Raw genomic sequence first — 23,198 nt, 5'->3', positions numbered from 1 at the left:
ATGTGGGCACCCCAAGGGTGAGGGGCGACATGAGGATGCCAGGTGTGGGGCTGGGGTTATGTCTGGGTGGGCCCTGAGCTTGCTGTGGGTTTTGACTTGTGGGTGCCACGCATGAGGGGGGTCTGACATCTGGCTTCCACGTACATAGCGGGGCAACCCGGGCCCCATGACCGACCGCACCGCCCGTGCCTGGGGAGACTGACCCCGCTTCAGGCCCCGCCCACACAGGGGCAGCTCCCAGCCCCGCCCACCCCAGGGAAACTCCTCCCGTGATTGGCTGCGCCGCGGGACCGGCCGGTAACCAGGAAGCGGGAGCAGGAAGCTGGAGGCGGCCGGGGGCACGGACAGTCCTGGCCCGTGTCCTGAGCAGCCGGCATGGAGGGTGGCGGCGGCGGGGCCGGCCCTGCGGTGAGGGACGGGGTCTCCACACTGGCTCGGCTACGGAGAGGAGCCGCTGTGGCGCGAAGGGGTGGCCGGGGATGGAGGAGAGGCCTTGGAGCGGCCTGGGGTCCGCGGGATGGGCGCGCGGTGCCGCTGGGGAGTGGAGGCCCTTCCCCTCCCCATTTCCACCCCACCGGGGGCGGGGGAGGTGCTGGCTTGGTCCCCCCCCCCCCCCGCCCCGAGGCTTTGGTTCCCGTTGGTATGGACAGCGCTGGGGGGCTCATGTCAGCCGTGGGTGAGGGGGCAGGCCGATCTGCTGTCCCTTTCCCAGCCGGAATGAGGGTTCACGAGAGACAGGCACCTGTCTGCCTGTCCCACGTGGGACAGCACATGCACCGGTACTGCTTTGTACCCACCTCCTGAATACAGTCACGGCACATCGGCCCTAGCACTATTGTGGATGTGCTGGTGGTCAGTTGGAGAGGAGGTAGCGATGGTGTGTTCCGTGTTGCTCCCCGCCCCTTGCCTTTCTGGAAGCTTTTTTTTGTTTTCCGTCCCAGCCTCTTCCCCTCCCTCCCCCCCCCCCATTTCACTCAGTAGTTCAGGTAAGAGGCTGAGAGAACCAACAAGTGGCCTCAGTCCTTGCAGGGAAGTTCACAGAAGTTTGGAATGTGTGTGTTATCTTGGAGCAGCGTGAAGATGGATGAGAGTAGGGATGCACCTGGAAACAAAATATTGTACAGCTAATGAAAAATATCATCCTAGCCAATCCCAAAGATGGACAGTTGTAATGAAAAGTATTGTGGGTTAGCAACCCCTTACTCACTGAGGACTGACCAACAGATCATGCTGTGAATAATAACTTTTTCCTTCTTGAAGCAGATTTAACCATATTTTCAAACAACTAAATGTTTACACACCAAAATTAAAGTGATCCAATTTTCAGGGTGCTACAGGTGCTCAGCAGCTGTGGAAATCAGGTCACTGTTATTTAGGTGCCTAAATATGTATTTAACTGCCTAAGTGGAGGCACCTAAGTTTCAAAATCTTAGTCTGTTTGTGCAGGAATATTCTCCAATTATGGAAATACAGTCTTCTTTGGAAGAAAAAACAGCAACTGATTTTCACAAAAGGTTTTAGGAAGGGAAGTGAATAAATAAATACACTTGTCACTTTCATTAGGAAATGAGTACAATATATTATAATATTTTTATAACTGTGTTTTTGCATGTTTGTTGATTGGTTCTTGTGCATGACAACACAAAGTTATACCCTGTTTGTGTAAACTTTGAAACCATTGTTATAGAGTAGCTTTATTGTAAACAAATCTCTTTTTTTGCTTAGACATAATCTTGCAAGGTGCTGAGTGCCCTGTAGATTTGAACCCAGAGTACTTGAAACTGTATTCTTTGTGTGGTGCTACTCACTCCAAAATGTTATTGGCTCCATTGAGAGCTTTGGAAACCCAAGAAATGCAGAATTAATGTCTTAATTGATGACCATTAGTGATGTCTTTAAATTTATTTATGTGTTTATATTGACATAGTGTTCCCCTCACCCCCTGGTGTGTTTGGTGCTTTCTACTTAGATAAGAGACAGACCCTTCCCCAAAGAGTGTGGAATTGAAATAATATTTATTGATAAATATTTTCGTTGTTAACCCACAGTGTAAACATCACAGCCATGGCCCCCATCAACCTCAAGCACAGAATTGGCATAGCATCCATAAAGATCAATCAAAAATACAATCAGCATTTCCACTTGTGGAGGACTACAGTAGCTGTGATATTGTCAAAGCGACACAGTAAGTCAGTTGTGTATTCTATGCTATATTAAATAAGGGAATTTGTGAACATTGTTTAAATTTAAAGCCATTTGTAATATTTATTTCTTAACAGATCAGAATATATGATTCCCCCAACCCCGTTAAATAATATCAGAAAACGAACTGTAAAACCATGCTCTACAATGTTTTTTAATCATAAGCAATATAAAAATAGCTGTAGCTAAACCAGATCAGTTTCAGTTGGTGTAAGGTTGTGTGTGTCAACTAATTTAAGGTTCAGTCCAGCACCTACCCTTGCTCAGGAAAGATTTCTACTGAACACAACTGGAAATTTTGCCTGAGTAGGAACTGCTGGATCAGGCCCTTAATGGGAGATTTTTATTATTATTATTATTTATTATTATTTTTTGAATATGTGAAAACCTTTAAATTAGAAAATACTAAAGAATCACAACTAAAACTGAATATTTTTCTTACCTGAGATATGGCATATTGGAGCGGTGCAAGGAATTGGTGGAAGCAGGTTATGATGTCAGACAACCAGACAAAGAAAATGTGACACTTCTTCATTGGGCAGCAATAAACAACAGACTGGATCTTGTAAAGTAAGCTGTAGTGTCTGTGTCCAAATGATCATATAGTTGTAAATAAATAACTTAGGCAGTATATTTTTCTTGTCTTTCATGTTCTCTTCTGTTATATTTCATAACAAGTGAAACCAATAGCATATACTGTTTTAATAATATAAAATACACCTACCTATATCCAGTCTGCATAGGTTATGCCGCTGAAATGGTATAGTATTACTATTCGCTTTCTTTTAATGTGAATTTGTGAAATACATGAAATCCAGTATGTTTCTGAACACCCAGGTTTCAGGTGCAAAATAAAATTTTAAAATCTTTATTTGAAATGAACATCTCCAAATTTTTATCTGTCAATAGCTATTTCAGATGGGAGTTCTTACTTTCTGGAACTTCTAGGTGCTTCCCTGGAATAGCAGAGAAAGAGGCCAATTGAAACCAATTCTTTCTAAATAGTAAAATAGAGAATTACCGCTCAACTTTCAACACAGATTTCACATCTTGGGGTCCAATGCTGCTGAAGTCCATAGAAATGGAGGGTGCTCAGTGCCTTGCAGGATTTAACCCATGATATGCAATTTTAAATACATATATTTCTGCCCTTTTGCTATCTCTAAGGGCTTGGCTACGTGGTGCATTAGGACGCACCAGCGAGGGTATAAATTCTAGTGCACACCAGCATATTGCGCACTAACTGACCAATGTGAACCCTGTTGATATGCACTAAAAATTCCCTTCTGCAGTTAACATAGTACTGTTTGTTTGAATCAGGACTACATCAGTGCACTCTAGGGAACTTTTAGTGCATACCAGCAGTGTCAACCGGAGCCAGTTAATGCATGACATGCTGGTGTACGTTAGAATGTACACATCTCGGGTGTGCACTAACACACCATGTAGACAAGCCCTAAAAGATGAAATCCATGCAGACGAACAGCCGTTGATTTCAGTGGGGCTTAGCACAAATGTGGGAGTCCACTCACATGAAGCAGCGTGAAGGACTGAAACCTAAGGATCCAATCCAGCAAATACTTAAGCATTTGCTTGATTTCACTATCAAGAACGCGCAGGGCAGATTTTAATCGGGGGAAGGAGGTCTAGTTAGTGTGGAGCTAATAAATTGCATAGCATACAAATTTCAGTAGTGTAGTGCTTGATGTCATAAGTGCATTGCTTATTACTGTATTTCTTTAAATGCAGCATCTTTTTCCAAACAGCAGTTGTTACAGTAAAAGTATCTGTGTGTTTGCCTGTCCAGTGAAAGTATCATTATTACAACAATAATCATTAATAGGGCAGTCTGTTCTCTAGGTATTAGTTTTTCATGTATCTCTTATTTACTCAACCATTTTATTTTATTGCTGTTACACAGGTTTTATATTTCCAAAGGTGCAGTAGTGGATCAACTAGGTGGAGATTTAAATTCAACTCCACTTCACTGGGCCATTAGGTATGGTACTTATAGATGCCAGTTATACTTCTGTCGATATTAAATAATACAATACGTCTGCTGTTTGTTTATTAGTTAGTATCTTCATCCTGGTTAGTTCTGCATTTCTTTTATTTAGGAACAAAGAGTTTGTAGCTTGTATGTGTATATTAGCACTCAAACCTGTTGTCAGATACCCAGGTACATACCGTTGTGGAGCTTGAAAAATAAGTTACTATTTAGTTACGTATTTTAATCATGTACATCCATGTTTTGGGCCTATGCTATGGATGGAGCAATACTTAATATTCAGAACTTGTGTCTGAGGTAACAGGCTAACAGGCAAAAAGGATTTTTTAATTCCTATTATCTTAATAATATGACTGAAAATTCCTCTTAAGGAATGCCTGTTAAGACACAGGCCAATGCTTCTGAAAGCAAGTTAGCTGGCCAAGTTATAGCCAAGACCACCCAGGATGCAACATGGCTAACTAACACTGTTTCAAATGTGTTAGCTGGATTTAAGGGAGTAGCCCAGGCTTGAACTTGACCAATTTAGCACATATTAAAGGCACTGTGCTGTGTCTATACCAGACTTCTAAAAATGTGTGAGTTATTGTTAGCTAAATCAGTTGGGTTTAACATAATATAAGAACGTACCCTTTTTGCCCATCAAGACAGGACTTCAGTAAGCTGGTCAGGAAAGGAAATGGAGTGCTTGTCTACACAGGAAAATTAACTGAAATAGCTCTCTGTGTGGATACTCTTATTCCAGAATGAGTATCTTTTGCTGGTTTAGCTTAATCCATTTTGAAATAAATGTGTCGAAACCGGGAGCTATTCCTGAATAGCTGTTTCACTTTAAATTCATATCCTACCTTAATCTGAAATAACTTTCAAATTATATTAGACTAGCCCTTAGTACAATTTATAGTAGCTCAAACTTGTGGTCAAAAGTTAGATTTCCCATATCCAGAGATATGATTCTGGTTTAAATAACCAAATTGAAATGTTCCATAGATGCGTTAAGTACAAATGAATGAGAATAAAGTATCAATGATTGTGTAAGCAAAAGATATAGACTTCTTGGAGTGACTTATACATTGTATTCATATAAAAGGGTTGTTTTAATTCACTTTTATTAACAATATTAATTGAAATGCCAGCATTTTCCACACAGACAGCAAAGTAAATATTCAGCACTGTTCCAAAGGTTAATTTTAATCATTGGTTAAAAATACTTTTAGAACATTGTCTCAATTAAACTTAACAAGTTTCTTTAAAGCTTTCCCTGGGGTTTTCCACGTTATTGGATAGTCAGTCTGTCAGTCTCAAAGATTCTTTTAGTATGAATTTGAATAGAGGTCTTTCATAACTTCTTGTTGTGTCTACATGTTAAAGAGTTCTGAAAAAGATTTTGTATTTTTTTTCAGGCAAGGGCATTTATCTATGGTAATACTGTTGTTAAATTGTGGAGCAGATCCCACTCTTATTGATGGTGAAGGATACAGCAGCATTCACTTAGCAGTGGTCTTTCAGCATATGCCCATAATAGCTTATCTCATATCAAAAGGCCAGGTATGTTTTAGTTATGCAGCAGATATCCCAAATGTTGTTTCCTATCTAGTTGTCTCTTTTGCTAATACATTTTATCGATATTGGTTTTTGTTTTTTAAATGAAAAAAGAACCTTATTGACAAGCAGTTTTTAAGCAAATATTCACTATGCCACAAGTTCAAAGAGATACACAGTAATGCCTTTCCTGCTTTTTTACCTCTTCCTGTCTTTTTAGAAGTAAAAATAAATAAGCAATCCTGTCCAGTATTACGCAAACCTATAGTGCAATATGAATAACTGGCTTTTAAGTGCAATAACTGACCATATATTCTTGAAACACATCCTAGAAGATAGTATTTCATTATTCAGTTAATAACTGGAACTCTGTGTAACAGTCTGTTATTTGAAGCTCACAAAACACATGATCAACCTGACTCTGTATTTTTCGTCATCTCTCAACTCTTTTTAAAACTTCGCCATTAAACACCTGTGGCAAGCTAAATTTAAAGGTAGAAATGAGACAGTGTAATGTGTGTCAGAGAGAATTTTTTTGCTGGATAACATTGTGATCAGACCAGCTGTGTCATGCAGGACTGCCTAGAAAACTTTGGTCCCAATCCTGCAAGCCCTTAAATGTGTGTAACTTAGCTCGTGTGAGTAGTCACACTGAAGTTAATATGTTTAATCTTGTGAGTAAAATTAGGCATGTGTATAAGTGCTTGCAGTATTGGACCCTTTGCTTAGATAATATTTTGCAATAAGATTATACAGTTTGATAAACATTTTCTCTCTATTCTAGAGCCCATTGTAGTAAAATAATTGTAACCTGTGGAGTCTAGGTATAGATGGTATATGCCACAAACATGCTTAAGAAGACTCTTCTGCTACCTCAATTGCTATGGGAATCTTCTAGCAATTAAAAAATCCCTTTGATTCAATCTACATTATACTTCATTTTTGTACATGAACCTTAATTCTTGCTTTCAAATTGTGAATGTGTAATTCTGGTAGGCCTGCCTGTGTGTGAGAAGGGAGAAAATAGCACAGGGAAAGAGATCAGTGAACAAGAGGTAGAAAATTGGTTATTTCCTTATTTGCTATAGCTGACTTCCTTTTGTATACTGTATACTGATTACTAGTTCACCTCCTTCCCCCCTCCCCCAACCTCTCCTGATAAAAGGGAAAAAATAATCTCTTTTTCCCTTCCAAAATATACTGATGTGGTAAAGCTATTTTAACTTATAGAATTAGATAGGCATAGGCAGAAAACTAGTAAAGAATTTTCTCTTTAATTATTCTTGTTGGAATCTACCTACCTGTACTAAAAGAAACTACATACAAGAATTGAGAGAAAGGAAGAGGAAAGGAATTCCTTCTAAAGTGAGTTCCAGGTTCTCAGCTGGTGTAAATTGGCCTAGCTTTCACTAACTTTAGTAGAATTATGTCAGTTTGCACCAGCTGAGCATCTGGCAGAGTATCTTTTATTTTCTGAAATCTACGAATAATTCTATATCTAATAATCTCAATATCTTTTCATACTCAGAGTGTAGACACAACAGATTTCAGCGGACAAACACCTCTTATGCTGTCAGCACAGAAAGTAATTGGGTAAGTAATGGATAACTAAAAAGTTACCAATCCTCTTGCACCAAGATAACTCATAGGCTTTTTAGAATAATGAAATACATCTCTTTTAATCAGAGGCTACAAATGCCAAAAATTTCATCCCAGAACAAATTCTTTCAGCTTATTGGTAGAGCCTTTAAAAAAAAAAAAAAAAAAAGTGGGGGGCGGGCTTTGAGGTATCATGGAAGTAGTGTGTCCATAAATACAACGTGTGAGCACCTCTATGAATCTGTATTCATTTCTTATTTATGAAGACTCCTACAGTCAGTGGAGCCTTGTCTATGCTAGAAAAAAAATTTTAAGTCTTTTCTACACTAATGCGACTGCATTAGTATTGGTGGTCTTCAAATGTCAGCACCTATAAACCATCTCCCAGAATCCAGAAAAATAGGTGAAAGTGGGATCACAGTAGGAAAAAGGCAGAGCCCAAGGCTAGTACAAAATCAGTTTGATACTCTAGAAAGCTATACATATAGCTCATACTTACTAGCATTCAAACAGTGAGGCATTCCATCCATTTGTCACATAGTTGGGAGTAAAACTTGACAGTGGTTTGATATATCAGCCTCCTCTTCAACACCTAAAAATGAAGATCTCTTCCCCTACCTCCTTGATACGAAAACTATAGGAAACCTCCTGGGGAGCAGATCCTTCAGTCCTTTCTACATCGTTATTGTCCCTGGTGTTTGCTCCAGCTGAATACCTGTCTAACGTGCAGCCACCACAGTCAGCTTGTTGATACTCCTGCTATTAGCTGTTTGAACTATACTCTGACCTCCTGACTGTATGTGCTAGTGCACATAGCTCCACCAGACCTTCGACAAGGTGCGATTACTGTTTGCTCTGCCTGGAGAGCTGTGACACATGAAACCAACTTAATACGTCTCCAGCTGATTGATTGCCCTGTTCTCAGATAGGAAACAATGCACAGTGCCAACTCAAAGGCCTGCTCATATTCAGGGCAGAAATCCCACTCCTGGGGACTGGAAAGATCATCCATGGTGTCACACTCAACACCCCTTTGCTACAGCATCTCACCTGCTTCTGGACAAGAGAATGACTGGCCTTTTTCCATACACAGATGATGCCACCAGGGAGCAGAAAACTATGTCCTCGCAGAGTGGAAGCATTGGTGGGAAATTTACTTACACACTAAATAAATTTGAGAGTCCATTGCTGCATCTGCTTCCTTGTCCACTTGACCGCAGATTCAGGACCAGGTTCCACAAGGCTGCTCTCTGGCTTGTCCAGAGTTGCCATACCTGTACACTGGCTTAACTTGGTTTCATCCCCATGCTGTGCTTGTGGGACAGCATTGCAGACAACAACACATGGTGGAGGAATACTCAGCCTGACATCTCAAGGGTGGTTTACAATTTCTAGCCTCCCCTGATACAGAAGTCTTCCTCTGGTTGTGAAATCTGGACATGAAGCTTTGACATTTGCATACGAGAGAAGTACGTGGCGGCGTATTTTGGAGAAATAACTACTGGGAAGTCATGAATTCTAATCCTGATTCTGTTACTGACTAGCTGCATAATCTGGGCAAGTCACTAACAACTGTATCCATCTTTGTTCCCACCCTAAAATGAGGATAGACACATGATGATGTGAAGATTAATTTAGTTTATAAAGTGTTTTAAAAATGTGTTTAATCTAAGTTGTCTTCTGTTTGCTAACTGGTCTGTATATCCTGTTTATTTTCATCTAGACCAGAACCCACCGGATTTCTTTTAAAGTTTAATCCCTCTCTCAGTGCTGTAGACAAAATTCAGAAGAATACTGCATTGCATTGGGCAGTTACAGCAGGAAATGTTAATGCTGTAGAGCTACTTCTGGATGCTAGATCTAATTTGGACATCAAAAATGTCAAGGTACAATTTTTTAAATTCCATTTCATTCTGTGTAGTACAACAATGTGAAATTACTTCAGAAAGCAATCTGAGGGCTCTGTCTAATCCTGTTTCAGGTAATTGGGATCTTGATGTCCATTATAATGGGAATCTGAATACAACCATAACAGTTGGCATTCGTATTCAGTTTTTCTAAAATGTAGATGGGGATTTGTTTCTGTGTGGTGCAAAGGTTGAATACACACATTCATGGCTACATTACTTCAACAAACACCCATGTCCTTTTATCTTAGGCAAGCCACTTTATATTTCTGCCTCATTTTCCTGATCTATAGAATGTGGATAATAATACCTACCTCAGAGGGAAATTGTGAGGAATAGGTACTAAGGCAGAGATTTTCAAAAGTAACTAGTGATTTTTTGAGTGTCCACTCTGAGACCCTTAAAGGGACCTGATTTTCAAAAGTGCTGGACATCTTCCCTCTGAAAACACAAACCCCTTTTAAGATGGCCACACTGCTCTTTTTCACATGCTATCTTGAGCAGAACTAGTGCATGTCTGCCTACCCACACTGGGAAGCATATGATATCTTCTTTCATTTTCATGTGAGAATCCTATAATACCATCCTTATTTATACTTTTTTTTTTTTGTCTTGCCCTTGTGGTTGGGAATGCAAAATTTCTTTACTTTGACTTTGCTAGAACTTCAGATTATTGCATCTCCTCAGAGACAGTACAATTGATAATTCAGATTTGTTAGCATTGAAAACATTTGCAACCAGAACTACTGTCTACTTGGTTAACTTAATTTTATTGTGGCTCTGCAGTTAACCTGCCACTGGTAACCTAAATTAGTTTGAAAAATAAACATCCACCAAATAATTCCATTTTTCTGTTACTTCTCGGTAGTTATTTAAATGTACAACACATTTAGAAAAATAAACTTTAATTTCTATTTTTAAAGGGAGACACACCGCTTGACCTTGCTCACCAAATTCAAAATCGCTTGATTATTCATATGCTAACTCAAGAAGAAAAAATGAGAATCAGAAAAAACTCCAGGTTACTCAGGATGTTAGCGAAATATGAGGTATTTTCTTTCATATTGGAACAAATCATGGACTGCAGCAGTGGACATTTTTACATATATATTAATGTATATGATTTATGTGATCTAATCTTGCCTCCATTTAAGCCATTGAAAAGAGTACTGGGTTTATGTTCGTCATTTAGGCCTAAATTTTCAAGTGACTTTTGAGGGGGAGGCCCTCAATTTCTAGGAGCCCAATTTAAGTCATCTAGAAGGAGTCAGGATTTTAAGTCATCTAAAGTTGGGCATCTAGAAATTGAAACTCCTCAAATCCCTATCAGCTTTTGAAAATTTAGGCCTATGTCCTTATTCTTGTATGAATATTGTATAATGGTTCAGCACTCTTCTGTATCTATTTTGGGGTTTTGTTTAGTCATAGTATGTAAATGGTTTTAAAGTAAATCAGACATGCATAGCAAGATCCATGGTAGACTTGGTAGAATCTTAGGCTCATATTCTAGTAAGCTAATTGAGGTAAAACTAATGGAATTGCTTCAGTACCCTTTTAAGATGATGCAAAACCATCTGTCAGTTTTTTTTAAGGTTCAGCAATGGTTTAATTTCTATAGGAAAAAAACACCAGGTTTTAAATGTAGCATTAGAATTTTTTGAGATGTGCAATAGGAAATTAATATTTGTTGAAATTCTAATACCTTTCATTGGGTGTGATGTTAGACCTTTTCTCAACTAATGTGGTTAATAAAGAGCTGGAGGTTTTTATAATTGAAGAATGGTTGCAATTTAATTTGTAGTTTGCTATTTATTAGAGAAATAGTACACTTACAGTTCCTATGGCATAATTTTTTAAGAGAAACTTCTGAAACTTAGTAATATTCTATAGAAGTTGAAGCATTTGGTTTAAGAAGTTAAAAATAGTCTGTGTTCTAACTCTGTTCCAAAAGATTGAGGAAGAGATGGATTAAAGTTGTAGAGGAAAAACTTGAATGCAAAATGTAGTGAGATTGCTTTCCCGCTTGTTTTGTTTGTCCTCAAGGAATTCTTTCTTTGCCTTTGAACTCCCATTAATTTTTGGATATCGCATTTGCTGTGTCAAGTGCTGTTTTGTACTTTGTGTAATATTTTAGATATAGTGTTGTAACAGTAATCATTTTGATAGTTTTTCCTGCTGTTGCTGTCTTCCTTGACACTGATGTGGGCTATAGGATACATAATGGACATAAATTCCGATTCTTGGCTTTTGAAAGGAAGTCTGCTTCTCTTCATATTTTTCGGGATAAGTCTGCTTACAAGGTTTGTGCACTTAGCTTTTCTGTGCATATATTTATATAAGAATTATTTTTGTATGTCTCTTATACAGTATTCCCTTCAGAGGGTCTTATAAGTTCATTTTAGCTGTAAGTAAATTAACTGGTTAAAAATAATTATTTCCTACTAAGGTTTTTTGTTGTTGTTTTTTTGGGGTTTTTTTGTATTGGTTTTAAAGAATCCTATGGTTAAATGTTTATCAAAACAATTACAGAAGGTAACAAAGTTACAAATGCAAAAACTGTTTAATCTCCCAGTAACAGTAAGCCTAAGTGGTAGATAAGAATTGTTCAGACGTCCTGTTCCATTTTAAATGAATTACACACAAAAAAAGAAATTTAAACATAAATATTGAGGTTCTGATCTTGCTACACGCTGATCTTACACTCTAACAGTAATTACAAAAATGTATGTTAGCTTCAACCTTTTTTTCCCCTTGGGGATAAGATCCTGGATTGTGTTTGTTTGAGAAATCTTCCTCCCCCCAGCATCACCCCCAAACTCTGATCCACTGCAACACCTTGAAACCAGTGTCTGTTGAAATGATATTGGTACTACCCTTGTGTAGGAATTAGCATAGATGGTACACTTCGAATGTTAGGGTAATCATCAATAAAGAAGCCAATTCTCTTGCCATTGTATTAGATTGGAACACAGTGTTCTTCAGGACATTTCCTTTACAGAGCTACACTGTAGGTGGCATGCCATAGAAGGCCACAAGCTTTTTGAGCAGTAGTTTATAATTCAGTTTAAATGAAGACTTAAAATGAACATGGGTAAAGCCTTTATAATAATTTTTTAAATATTTGACTGAATTGATATGGCTTAGAAATAGATGTTTTTAATAATGTCTTTCAGGCAATTTGTGGGGCTCAAGAACCTAAAATATTTACCAGCAATTTTCATGCTAAGTTCCATTTTTTGGGTGTCTATGACCTGGTTTGTTTGGTTCCTGCCCGATATCCTTTATACTCAAGGAGTGAAATGCCACATACATTTTGTCCCCAATCCTGCAAATACGTATGCTTTTGCTACTAACACGTAAGTGTACATAGGGTTGGTGTTTTGCTTCCCTTAGGAAGGGATAATGTAATTTTGAACTACTTCTGAAGGCTATCAGAGGACAGAAATTGAGGTTTACATGATTAGAGAATAATTTCTGAGTATAATATTTAATTTTGGGGTGATAGTTGATAGTATTGAGATTGGGATTTTCAAGCTTCATCCATTATATTCAAATATTCCTTTAAATAGAGTTATTAGTTGAGTAAAAATGTATGAAAAGCTTTTGTTCATTACTTCAAAATTACATTTTGCCGGCATGTTAAAATGTCTTTTGAATAATATTTACCTTTAGTAAGCTTCAGTTTCACTTATTCACTTATTTTTGAGGTTGTTAGAGAGCTACAATAACTTGTTCTGTGTGATTGCTAATAACAAAGAACACATATTTGTTTATAAGATTTGCCTTCTTATCTTTTGGACATTACAGGGCTACCAGGAGATGGAATTCTGGTTTCCTGTGATTAAACTTAAGCAGTGCCATCAGATAACAAGCAGGTTTAAATGTGAAGGCACAAAAGTAGATTTTTAAAAATCATGTTTTATCAAATACAAATTAGTGTGTGCCATTTTTAAACCCAATTTTCCTTCCAGGTTAGTTCCTCATGTGGCCACTTACCTTGCTCACCAGGGCTCTGATCAAGCACAGTGTTCAGACACATGCTTAAGTGCTTCTGGATTAGGGCCCCATAAATAAAAAGTAAATTACATCTCCACATTCTAAAAGGACAGTGATTCAGAACTCTTTTTGCTGCTGCTTTAGGGGTTTTTTTAAATAGAACTTCCAAAGTTTCCTGCCTTCATATACATTCAGGGGTTGAGCTGCATTCTCTGTGTGTGGTACATGGTTTTTCTTTAACATACTTCAGTTCTTATAACAGGCTATGGATTGATAGTATGTGTAAAGCGATGTACAAGTGTTGCACTCACTATCCTGTATTCTGCTTTGTTGTTACACAGAGGGCTTTATCTTTTTAGTTTTGTAAAACATTTCCATTAAAACAGAAGGCCTGTAAGGAGATATTTGTAACTGAAAATAACTTCTGTATTAAACCAGCAATAATATATTCCTACATTAAATAGCATTACATTTTAAATTACTTCATCCCTTAAGTGGCATTTTCTTTTGTACTATTTCTAATGAGATCTCCTTAATATGATTATCAGGATTAATTTCTGTGGTGGGTATATTCCAGCTGAGAATGCATGTATATATTTGTGTCACTTGTAAGTAAGTTATTTGTTGTTACTGCAGTGTGTAAATATGGAATTTGAGTTTCTGATTGTACTTAAAAAACTTAAGTTTAAATGATTTATGTCAGTTCAATCCTGTGTTTCTGGACTTTAAAATTAAAACTTTTAACTGGTCGTACATTAGAAATAGTGAACAAAATTAACACAGAAAGCCCTGACCAGTACTGGAGAAGTGGTGGGCAAGTACGTCCCATTCCTTTTGTTCCCCCATCCTCCTATGTGTGCACATAATTCCTTTCTGGGAGTGCCCACAGATCCATGAGTGTGGTATAAATGTTTTGATTGATAGAGCCAAACTCTTTAGACGTACTTATACATGTTTGCTGAACCTTTCCCATACACTTTACTGAACTCCCAGCCATTATGTTCTGGATTTGCTCCCCCAAATCTACAAAACAGAAATGGTTGCAGAGTATTAACAATATCCACAAGGAAGTACAGTACTATATGGGCTCACAAGAGAATGTCCTGCAGTTGCATCATGACTAAACATGATATGACCTATGGAAGAGATTACATCTTAAAACACAAAATATCAATATTTGTTAGAGTAACATTTTTGGTTTTAGCCATTGAGTTACCTCATTGTATTAGTAATATGCAAGAGAGAACAACTATGAGTTAAAAGTGCACAGTGCAGTACCTAGAAGATATCAGTTTTAACTTGGTGTGATTTGTTTAGGTGCCCTTCTCTGCCCCTCCCCCGAACCGCTGTATAAAAGCTTATAATAGAGGGGTGTAAAAATTCTGTATATAATACACATATATCTTCCTTTATATAAAAGCTTTATACCTGATAGTGTAACAGTAGTGCAGCAAATCTTTCTCTCTCGCTCTCTCACAATACTATACCTAAAACCTGTGTACCTATCTGTATATTTTGTACAGTATATATTTACTTGTAAATATTATTAAATTGGTCAGTCATGGGGTAGAAATAGAAAAAGATCAAATATGAGATCAGATCAGGAGTAGTTCTAGTCCAGGATCTTGAGTTGTAACAGAACGCTGATAGAATTTTCTTTTTCCATCTGTAAATTGTCTTTCCTTTTCAGGGTGATTGGTGGTAGAATTATTGTCAGTTGGCCTGTGACATCCTCCACTAGTGGATGTCATCTTAGCACATGTTCATTCTTACTGTCATTCCTTATATGCAATATTCCTTACTGGTGGAGAAGGGATGTGATTCACCTTCACGTTCCAGGGTATAGTCAAAGGCAGGAATCTGAACTCTGTAGAGGAGGAAAAGAGAGATCTTTGGTCCTGAATTTGGCTTGTAAGTTCTAACTAGTGATAGTAAATCTCTAGAACTACACTGAAAAAAACAGTAAAGCCCTTGCTGTGTGAGAGCCTATGGAGTACAAAGAGTGATGTAATACAAAAAGTGAAGTCCATCCTTTTTTGTTATTAGTGAAATACTTATAAAATTACAACGATGCAATGCAAGTTAATTTTAAAGTATAATAATTGTTTGTAAGAACAAAATGTTGTTGATAAATTTATGTAAAACAATATTCCTTAACCTGAATGCTACATTTAGCAGACACAATTTTCCAGATCCCCTTCATCCTCAGTGTGGTGGGTCTTCTCTACTATTTCTACAAAACATGGAGAACTGATCCTGGATACATTAAGATTTCCGAAGAAGAAAGAAGAAAGGTATTTTATCTCCATAAAACAACTTAAAATATACCACAGTATAATCTGTGTTCATTTGTTTTTTTTCTGTGATTTTATACTTAAACAGTGAACAGTAATATTTCCTTTAGTCTTCAGAGATTTATTTTAACACTTAGTACCATAAGTGGCAGCTAATACTTATCTATTTTTATATATTATAAATTATTTCTCTTATCACTGCTTTCTTAAAAAAATAACTTCCTCTCTGCGTCATCTCACATACATGTAATTATCTGTTGAAGTTTGAGATGCAGCTGAATTCTACACTGGTTTCACCCCATAAAATGCCATTGGTGTTGTCTGTAGTATAAATTAATAGAGAACTTGGCCCACAAACTGTGACTATCTCATGTGGTTTCCATATGTTTATAGTTCATTATGCATGTTTTTGTTTCTAAGTGATATTGATGCTCAGCGCTAGGGGTGCTGTAAGTTTTGTTAAGAGCATTTTCATGATCTTCTTGTTGAACATTATGGAAACTTGGGAAAAGTAATGGGGCAACTGTTGCCCCTGTGTACTAAATGCAATTGGGTAAGAAGTTGCCATGCAATTAACAGGTAGCTTACTATGGTCCGCTTCATGGGCACTTGGGATTGTGGGGGGAACACCACATGTGGCAGCCTCTGCCCTCATTATCGTCAGAAGTACTACTAACTGCTTGAGAGGTACTTCTTAAAAATTGAGAATGTTTCTAATATATATTATATTAATTGTTTTAACTATTCTGGACACTACTTCACAAAAAAAGGAAAATAAAAAACAACGTCCTGCATGGATGGGGTACTAGAGGACTAAATCAGATAGGTCTCTTTCATATTTGCATTTCCTTGAATCTGTGTACCTTTCTTTGTCTACTCCAGGAGATAGTTTAGCTTCATCTCAGTGTAAATATTTTGATTTCATACTTTTAATAATAATACTTGACACTTGAGGAGGACTCGTCATCGTGTTAGTATTTAAGAAGCCCCTGGTCTTCCTGATACCCCTGGAAAAATTAGATAAATAGAATTGTAAAATAACTTGTGTCTTTCAGAATATTGTTACTCTTGCAGAAGCTGGCCACTTGGATTTCAGAACATTTTGCACATCATGTCTTGTAAGTGAGGTTTTTATTTCATGTTTATTACTCCGTTTTTGATGCACAGGGTGTTATGTGCAAAGTTCTCTGAATAAGAGGACTATAGTTTTGTTCTTATCCTTTGGGTCTGACTTCAGTATTACTTGTCACATGAGTGAGGACTGCAGGCTCTGTGCCTTTAACCTTAATTTCAAATAATCCTTTAAACTACTATAGATAGGTTTAGTTGACCTATAAAAGGAAAAATGCATAATTGCGTCATTTAAATTATGTTGAAACATTAAGTCTGTAATGGGAACTGCATTTTTTAATTATTTTTTAAATGTAGAGCAAAAATAAGTGGTTTACATGATTTATACATGTAATGAATTACTGCATTTTTCCCTTTCACTTTCAACTAGGTAAAAAAGCCTTTAAGATCCATGCATTGCATTGCTTGCAACTCATGTACTGCTAAATATGACCAACATTGTTTGTGGATTGGACAATGTATAGGTGAGTTTGTTTATTTTAGCATACTTAGAAACACCTTGTGCTAATCTCCTGAAAGACAGCACCTAATATCACAATCTAGTTAACTTCTGTGATTGATAGATGAATGGGTATTGATATTGACAGCCAGTGAGAGCTGTATCCAGCCCTTCTCCTTTGTTGTGTGGTCTCTGAAGTGAAGCCATTAAGGTGAGGGAGCTAAAATGGTTCCTTGGGGCTCTGAGCACTATCATTAGGGAGGAAATGGAGAAAAAAATAGACAAGCTTGGATTGTTATGGACCTTTAAAGCTTCAGGACTGTCTTTTTAAAGCATATGTTTAGGTAAATCAAACTTTACTTGTAAACTGGGAAGGTAAATATTTAGAATTTCCACTGCACTGTCTGAGGTATACAAAGTTATTTGTTAGACTGAAGTAATTCTGATGTAAAGCTTTGAACACATTTATAATCAAGATTGAAAGAGAGATTATAGTTTGTGTGATACGATACACAAAATAGTCCATTTTGTCTTTTACATGTGAGTTCATAATGCAGAAGAACACAGAGCTCAGATAGCTAAATTCAATAGCAGTAGTACAGATTTACTGTTTTATAATGAGGTGATTATCTTGAGCTAGAGCAGAGCTGGGGTTGCTAGTTAAGGCTAGCTGCAAATACAGACTAAATACTTGGCACCTTTCTCATCAGTTCCATTGATGTAACTGGGATTACTAGTGTGAGAAAGTTGGGAAGGAATTAGGTCAAGCTGTGGTAACATTTACTGAGCATGGTGGAAGGGATAGTCAGAACTTTCTTTGAATGATGTTGGATATCTTTCTACTTATGTTAATTTTGGGAAAATACTAATGGTATTAAGATACACAATAAGTATTTTCTTCATCCTCCCAAAAACAGGTGTTGGCAACCATTATTATTTCATCTTGTTTCTGCTCTTCCTAACTATGGTGGGAGTCTGGATGGTATATGGAACTCTTCTCTGTACGTATTCATACATTTCATTTTAATTTCATTTTCAAGGAGCTATTGCATACTTTCTTCATTTTCTAGCATTTCATATATTGTCATTTTGTGGCTCAATCCTGATCTTGATTGTGCAGGAACTATCATTGTAACTCTTTAACAAAAATATCAGCATATCTGAAATCACAAACAAGCTTTTGGTTTCATTTTTGTCTTGTATTAATAACAGTTAAAAATTATATCTTTTTTTTAAAGGTATTGCTATAGAGATCTGCATTTTTAGGAAATGTGACATCATAAGAGAAGTGGAGGTTATACTAGAAACAAAATTCAAGAGGCGTAAGGAATAAAAGCGTGTGTACTCTAGTGGTCTTGTACTCTTCTGCCTCCAGTAGAAAATGTGGTCCTGAATATATTATCACAGACACTTACTGATCTTATGGTTATTGAGAAAAGTCTGTGTTAAAGACTGGTGCCAAGAGTATCTTTAAAAATGTAGTGATAGTTTCAAAGAAAGGGCAAATTATTTTCCTGCAGCTGTTGCTCCCAGGAAGCATCCTGCATCCATTTCATACACAGCCACTTTCCTGAGAGATGTGATTTGTGGATTCAATTTACAGTATTGACATCTTTGGTTAAAAAAATAAAGCTGGTAAATTATGAAACATGTTTCATCTCCTTGGAGCTCACAAGTTCTATGATTGGTGGATTCAGAAATTTTTTAATGCACTAAAAGCCCTTATGGTGTGACCTCCTGTGTGTGAACTGCGATATTAACATCCAAACAAAGGATAAAAATCCAAACAAGGAGTTGGCCTTTGTGTTCTGCGTAACGTTATATGAAAATGAGAGGAGTACTAACATATAGGGAAGTAAAGTGGGTATATGACAATGTAAGAAATGAGGCCTGATCTTGAATTCTTATCCTGCACCTCAGTGAGAGCCTTGAGTGTGCAAGAATGTAGGGTTCTCCTAAAGTAAAAATTGCATTTGATCCAAAACCAGGGATGGCTCTTAGCTGTCTAAATCCTAAAACTAACTTAAATCTAAGATTTCAGTGGGATTTAAGCATGTCCTTAAAGTTAAGTACGTAATTGTTTTGCTGATTTGGAGCTTAAAAAACAAACTTGCCTAGTTTTGTTAGATTTTTATATGTAAAAGCACGTAACCCAGGCTGTAGATGTCTCAAAGACTTAAAGAAATCCACTTCATATCTCTGTAACTTTGGGTGAAGCACTGCTTAGGCCCTTGGCATTGATTGAATATGTTCTCCATTAACTTCATTTTTTTATTCCCTTGGATTTATAAATGAAAACAAAAAGGTGACTCTCATAAACTATAAATGCTTTTAATTATTATTTAAACCCACAATTTCAAGTAATACTAACCCAGTGAAGTAGTAGTCATTGCCTTGCAGTATCATCATTTAATTTTATAAAAACTCTTAGGTCCATCCAATGCACAGGGTACCCATTCCATGAAATAAAAATGCACATTAATAACAATACAATAAAGGTCTGTTTATCCCATCTTGACAGACTGATCTTCACATGTCGTTATGATGATGTTTCTAGGACAGGAGCTTCAATTCTTTAGTTTAAATTGGCTCACTGGGAGGTATCCTGAATAAGTGGACCATACTACTGTAGGATATTGCATAGTGTGTAATAAATTAACTTGCTGTGATTTCTGATACTAATTGTAATTTGTTAAATATGTAACTGCATCTGTATTGTTTTTGTAAGTGATAACATACTAGAAGTCTTGTTTCTAGAGTTAGTAATGTCAGGTTCCATGCTAGGATGTCTTAATCTGTTCTTAGGTAGTTCATTAATTTTTTTTAGTAAAGGCTCACTTTACTCATTCTCAGATTGGTCAGAACATTGTGCAACAACTTACCAGCAAGATGGAGCGTGGACTTACTTTACACAGATAGTGTCTTGTTCTCCATGGGTTTTGTACATTTTTACACTAGTGTGTTTTCATACTTCCTGGGCTTCGTTGATGCTAATTATTCAGCTTTATCAGGTACTTTTTTGCTTCATTTATATGCTTTCCTTGAGGACTTTTGAATTTTAAAAATTTCCTTGGCAGATTTGTCTTATCAAAGGCCTTATGTTGCACCAACCTTCCTAGGCCCATCAGTACCAAGCTTCAGTGATGTGCAAGGCTGACCCACAGCTTAAACCCCCAGGGCTGAGCCTTTGGTTCCATGGCTAGTTGTGCAGAAATCATTTCAGATTTTCAGTCTGAAAAGATTCTCAAAATCAAAACCTTGTAACAGAAGTCTGCTGTTTATAGTTTTTTCTCTTTTTTTATGCGAATCAAAAATATTTAGGGAAATTGTTAAGAAATAAAGTAGTTTTTGGAGGAAAAGATTCTAAGTGACACATAGAACTGGTGTCAATTTCTAAAAATATTGTATGGTTGATCATTTTGCCTAGTAGTGTAATTAGTGCTGAAAGTGAGAAATGTGTGTTTTAGCTCAGCAGTGCTTCATTAATCCATTTAAAATCCAATTAGGATAAAAATATATGACCCTGGCTCTACCCTGATTAGGAGTATCAAGCAATTTTTTTAAAAAACCTTGCTTTTCAAAGATTCATAACTTGGCTTCCTATACAGAATTGTTCCAGGCTGGTACTTATCCAAAAGAATTATTTTTTTTTTATCAGTGTTCAGAAAACTAGGGTCTGCTGTATACACATTTGCATATGTTAAAGAAATTTATAGAGCTAAGATTATTTTTTTAATGAGCTTTCTAGGTTTCTTCAGAAACCACTGATCTGTATGTGTTTAAAAATAGATTAGACTATATTAAAGGATATTAAAATTTTTTGACACTGTGGAAAAATATTTGGAAACATCCAGAATATTTACAATCAACTTCTCTGCTGTGCACACGGTAGCTTGTCAACCTATATGACTTAATAACTTCTAGAATTATATTTGTTGAGCTTGCCCAGCAGCCGGACAATAATTCTTAAATATCTCTGTGACCTAACATTTAATGTTACACAACAGAAAAGGCAATGGGAAATTATAGGCAAAAATACTTAAATGGAAAGATGTCAGACAACAAATGCAGTTGAGGAAATTTGAAAACTAAGGCTCAGACTCAGTCCTCTTCTTGCTCTCTTGTGCCAAAGTATTACTGCACATTGTTCTTGCAAGGAGATGGCTTCAATGGTGTAATAGGTCTCTTCCCATCTCTGTATTGTGAGTGGTAATTTCATGCATTTTCACCTCTGCAAATATCTAGGCCCAATGACCCAATTAAGGATGAGTTCTCAGTTTAGGCACTGATACTCCCAACTTCTTGGTTTCTATCACAGCCTTAGTTGCATGTTTATAAATAACTTGGACTCTAGTTTCTTTATTGTGTTAAATATGCAGAAAAAAAATAATTAAATTATTCGGTGTCTCCATTATTTTAACTGCTTTAACATATCCACATTTCAACTGTCTCCTTCCCTCCACCACACTCACCTTAAAGATTGCATTTCTGGGCTTGACCTCACATGAGAGACTACACCTCATAATACAAAGCAAGTGTTCTAAGCATGCTGTTTCTCTAAGGAAAACTCCATACAAGTAAGTATTTTTGGTAAGAGAATTATTTTTAAGGAAATGGGATTAATCATCTTTAATTATAAAATGTTTAACTATTTTTGTATGTGCCAAAGAAAAGGTAGTTTACTAGGTGTATGCTGAATATGCCTCTTCTTCTGAGTTATGCAAAGGGGATGGAATCTGATCCACACCAGGGGGCTCTCCAGTAAGGGAGATAAGGAGTGATTTCAATGGGTGAAGAGCCAGAATAGTCAGCTACTGTGGAACCCTTCTGTACAGCCTTGGGTGCAGGGAGGAGATATAGCCAAAGTATCTGATTCTCCGCAGCTGACGGACACTCTTTGGGGATTGTTGCCCACTGTTTATAGGTTAAAGAAATCCCATGGGGGCTCTAACCTGCCCCATGGCCAAGCGGAGAATCAGGGTGTCATAACCATCTACTGTAAAACTTGGCATAACAGAGAATCTGGCCCTCAAGGGTTTCTGTTGAAGTAGAAATCTTTACTTTCTCACTATCTTTGTGCTAGTGGCTGTGATTTCAGATCAACCCTAATATTTCTAATTAGCACTTACTGAATTCTCCTTTTTTTACATTTAAGTGTAATATGGGCTGGAAAGAGTCTATGAAAATATAATAGATAAGGCTATTTAGGGGGAAAATATGTTTGTTTTTCTATTTCTTCTGCAAGAGCTCTCCTTGTCAGCTTTGTGCTTAAAATGCTCTTTAGTGTACCATATTTTCTGTGTCGGCCCTCTTCTTTTGTTAAGTTTATTAATAGATATTTCTCTGACTTCCAGTCACGGATGCTTCCAGAACCTTGCAGACTTTTTTCAGTGCAGTTGCTTTGGTATGTTCAAGCCCAACATAGTCGACTGGACTAAACAATATACTCTAACATTTCATCCAGCAAAAGGTAAAAACGTTCACTCTGTATGAAGAAAAGCAACATCAAATTCTTAGAGCTGAGCTGAAAGCTAAATAAAACTGGATATTCTTTATATTGTTTGCAAGTTATTCTGAAACTCTCTTGCCTTAATTTTTTATATTCTTACTATTGTTTAAATAGTAAAGTTAAATGATCATAAATTACAGCAAAACAGAAGTGAAAGAATTGCTGCAGTGGTATGTACTTTCAACTGAAACAATTTGAAATTTCATATAACTATGAGATGTCACTCAAAATATATTTTTATGAGAGATTTTTATACAGCACTCCAGAATTTTTATTTAATACCTCTTGATTAATTTTTCAGATTCATATGTCTACAAAGAACACATTTGTTAAGGGAAATAAAATATTTTTAACATTTTTGAATTGGCTATTTCAAAAGGTTTTTAATACTAGTTTGTATTTTGGTAACTTATTTGTCTTTATACTATGTAAATCTGTACAGAATCACTGTTTAGACTTACTGTTTGCCTTCACATTAAATAAATTAGCTTTCATGCTTATATTTATTTATTTTATTTTAAATATTCAGGGAAAGTATGAAACTTATATTTAAAAATCATTAAACGTAACA

General features: G+C 36.8%; 1 protein-coding gene across 1 annotated transcript; it reads left to right on the top strand.

The window, feature by feature from the left end:
• The first annotated feature begins 288 nt into the window (after positions 1–288).
• On the top strand, positions 289–23,099 carry ZDHHC13 (zDHHC palmitoyltransferase 13). The gene is made up of 17 exons (XM_077818500.1): positions 289–408; positions 2,049–2,185; positions 2,650–2,772; positions 4,124–4,201; positions 5,614–5,758; positions 7,281–7,345; positions 9,075–9,237; positions 10,182–10,307; positions 11,425–11,558; positions 12,432–12,534; positions 15,426–15,548; positions 16,604–16,666; positions 17,050–17,143; positions 18,036–18,119; positions 19,972–20,129; positions 21,598–21,695; positions 22,473–23,099. The coding sequence occupies exons 1-17, from the start codon at positions 376–378 to the stop codon at positions 22,609–22,611; spliced, it is 1,866 nt and encodes a 621-aa protein (XP_077674626.1). The 5' UTR covers positions 289–375; the 3' UTR covers positions 22,612–23,099.
• The last annotated feature ends 99 nt before the right edge of the window (positions 23,100–23,198 follow it).

The sequence above is a fragment of the Eretmochelys imbricata genome, chromosome 6, assembly GCF_965152235.1.
Source record: "Eretmochelys imbricata isolate rEreImb1 chromosome 6, rEreImb1.hap1, whole genome shotgun sequence".
NCBI classification, from domain to species: domain Eukaryota; kingdom Metazoa; phylum Chordata; order Testudines; family Cheloniidae; genus Eretmochelys; species Eretmochelys imbricata.
This window is presented reverse-complemented; position numbering and strand designations above follow the sequence as displayed.

What these genes read in the sequence shown, in the direction of transcription:
- ZDHHC13 (XM_077818500.1), top strand. Translation starts at nt 376, where the DNA reads ATGGAGGGTGGCGGCGGCGGGGCCGGCCCTGCG. An exon ending in GGGATAAGTCTGCTTACAAG is followed by an intron (nt 11,559 to 12,431) that starts GTTTGTGCACTT and finishes AATGTCTTTCAG; the next exon opens with GCAATTTGTGGGGCTCAAGA. An exon ending in CTAAGGAAAACTCCATACAA is followed by an intron (nt 21,696 to 22,472) that starts GTAAGTATTTTT and finishes TCTGACTTCCAG; the next exon opens with TCACGGATGCTTCCAGAACC.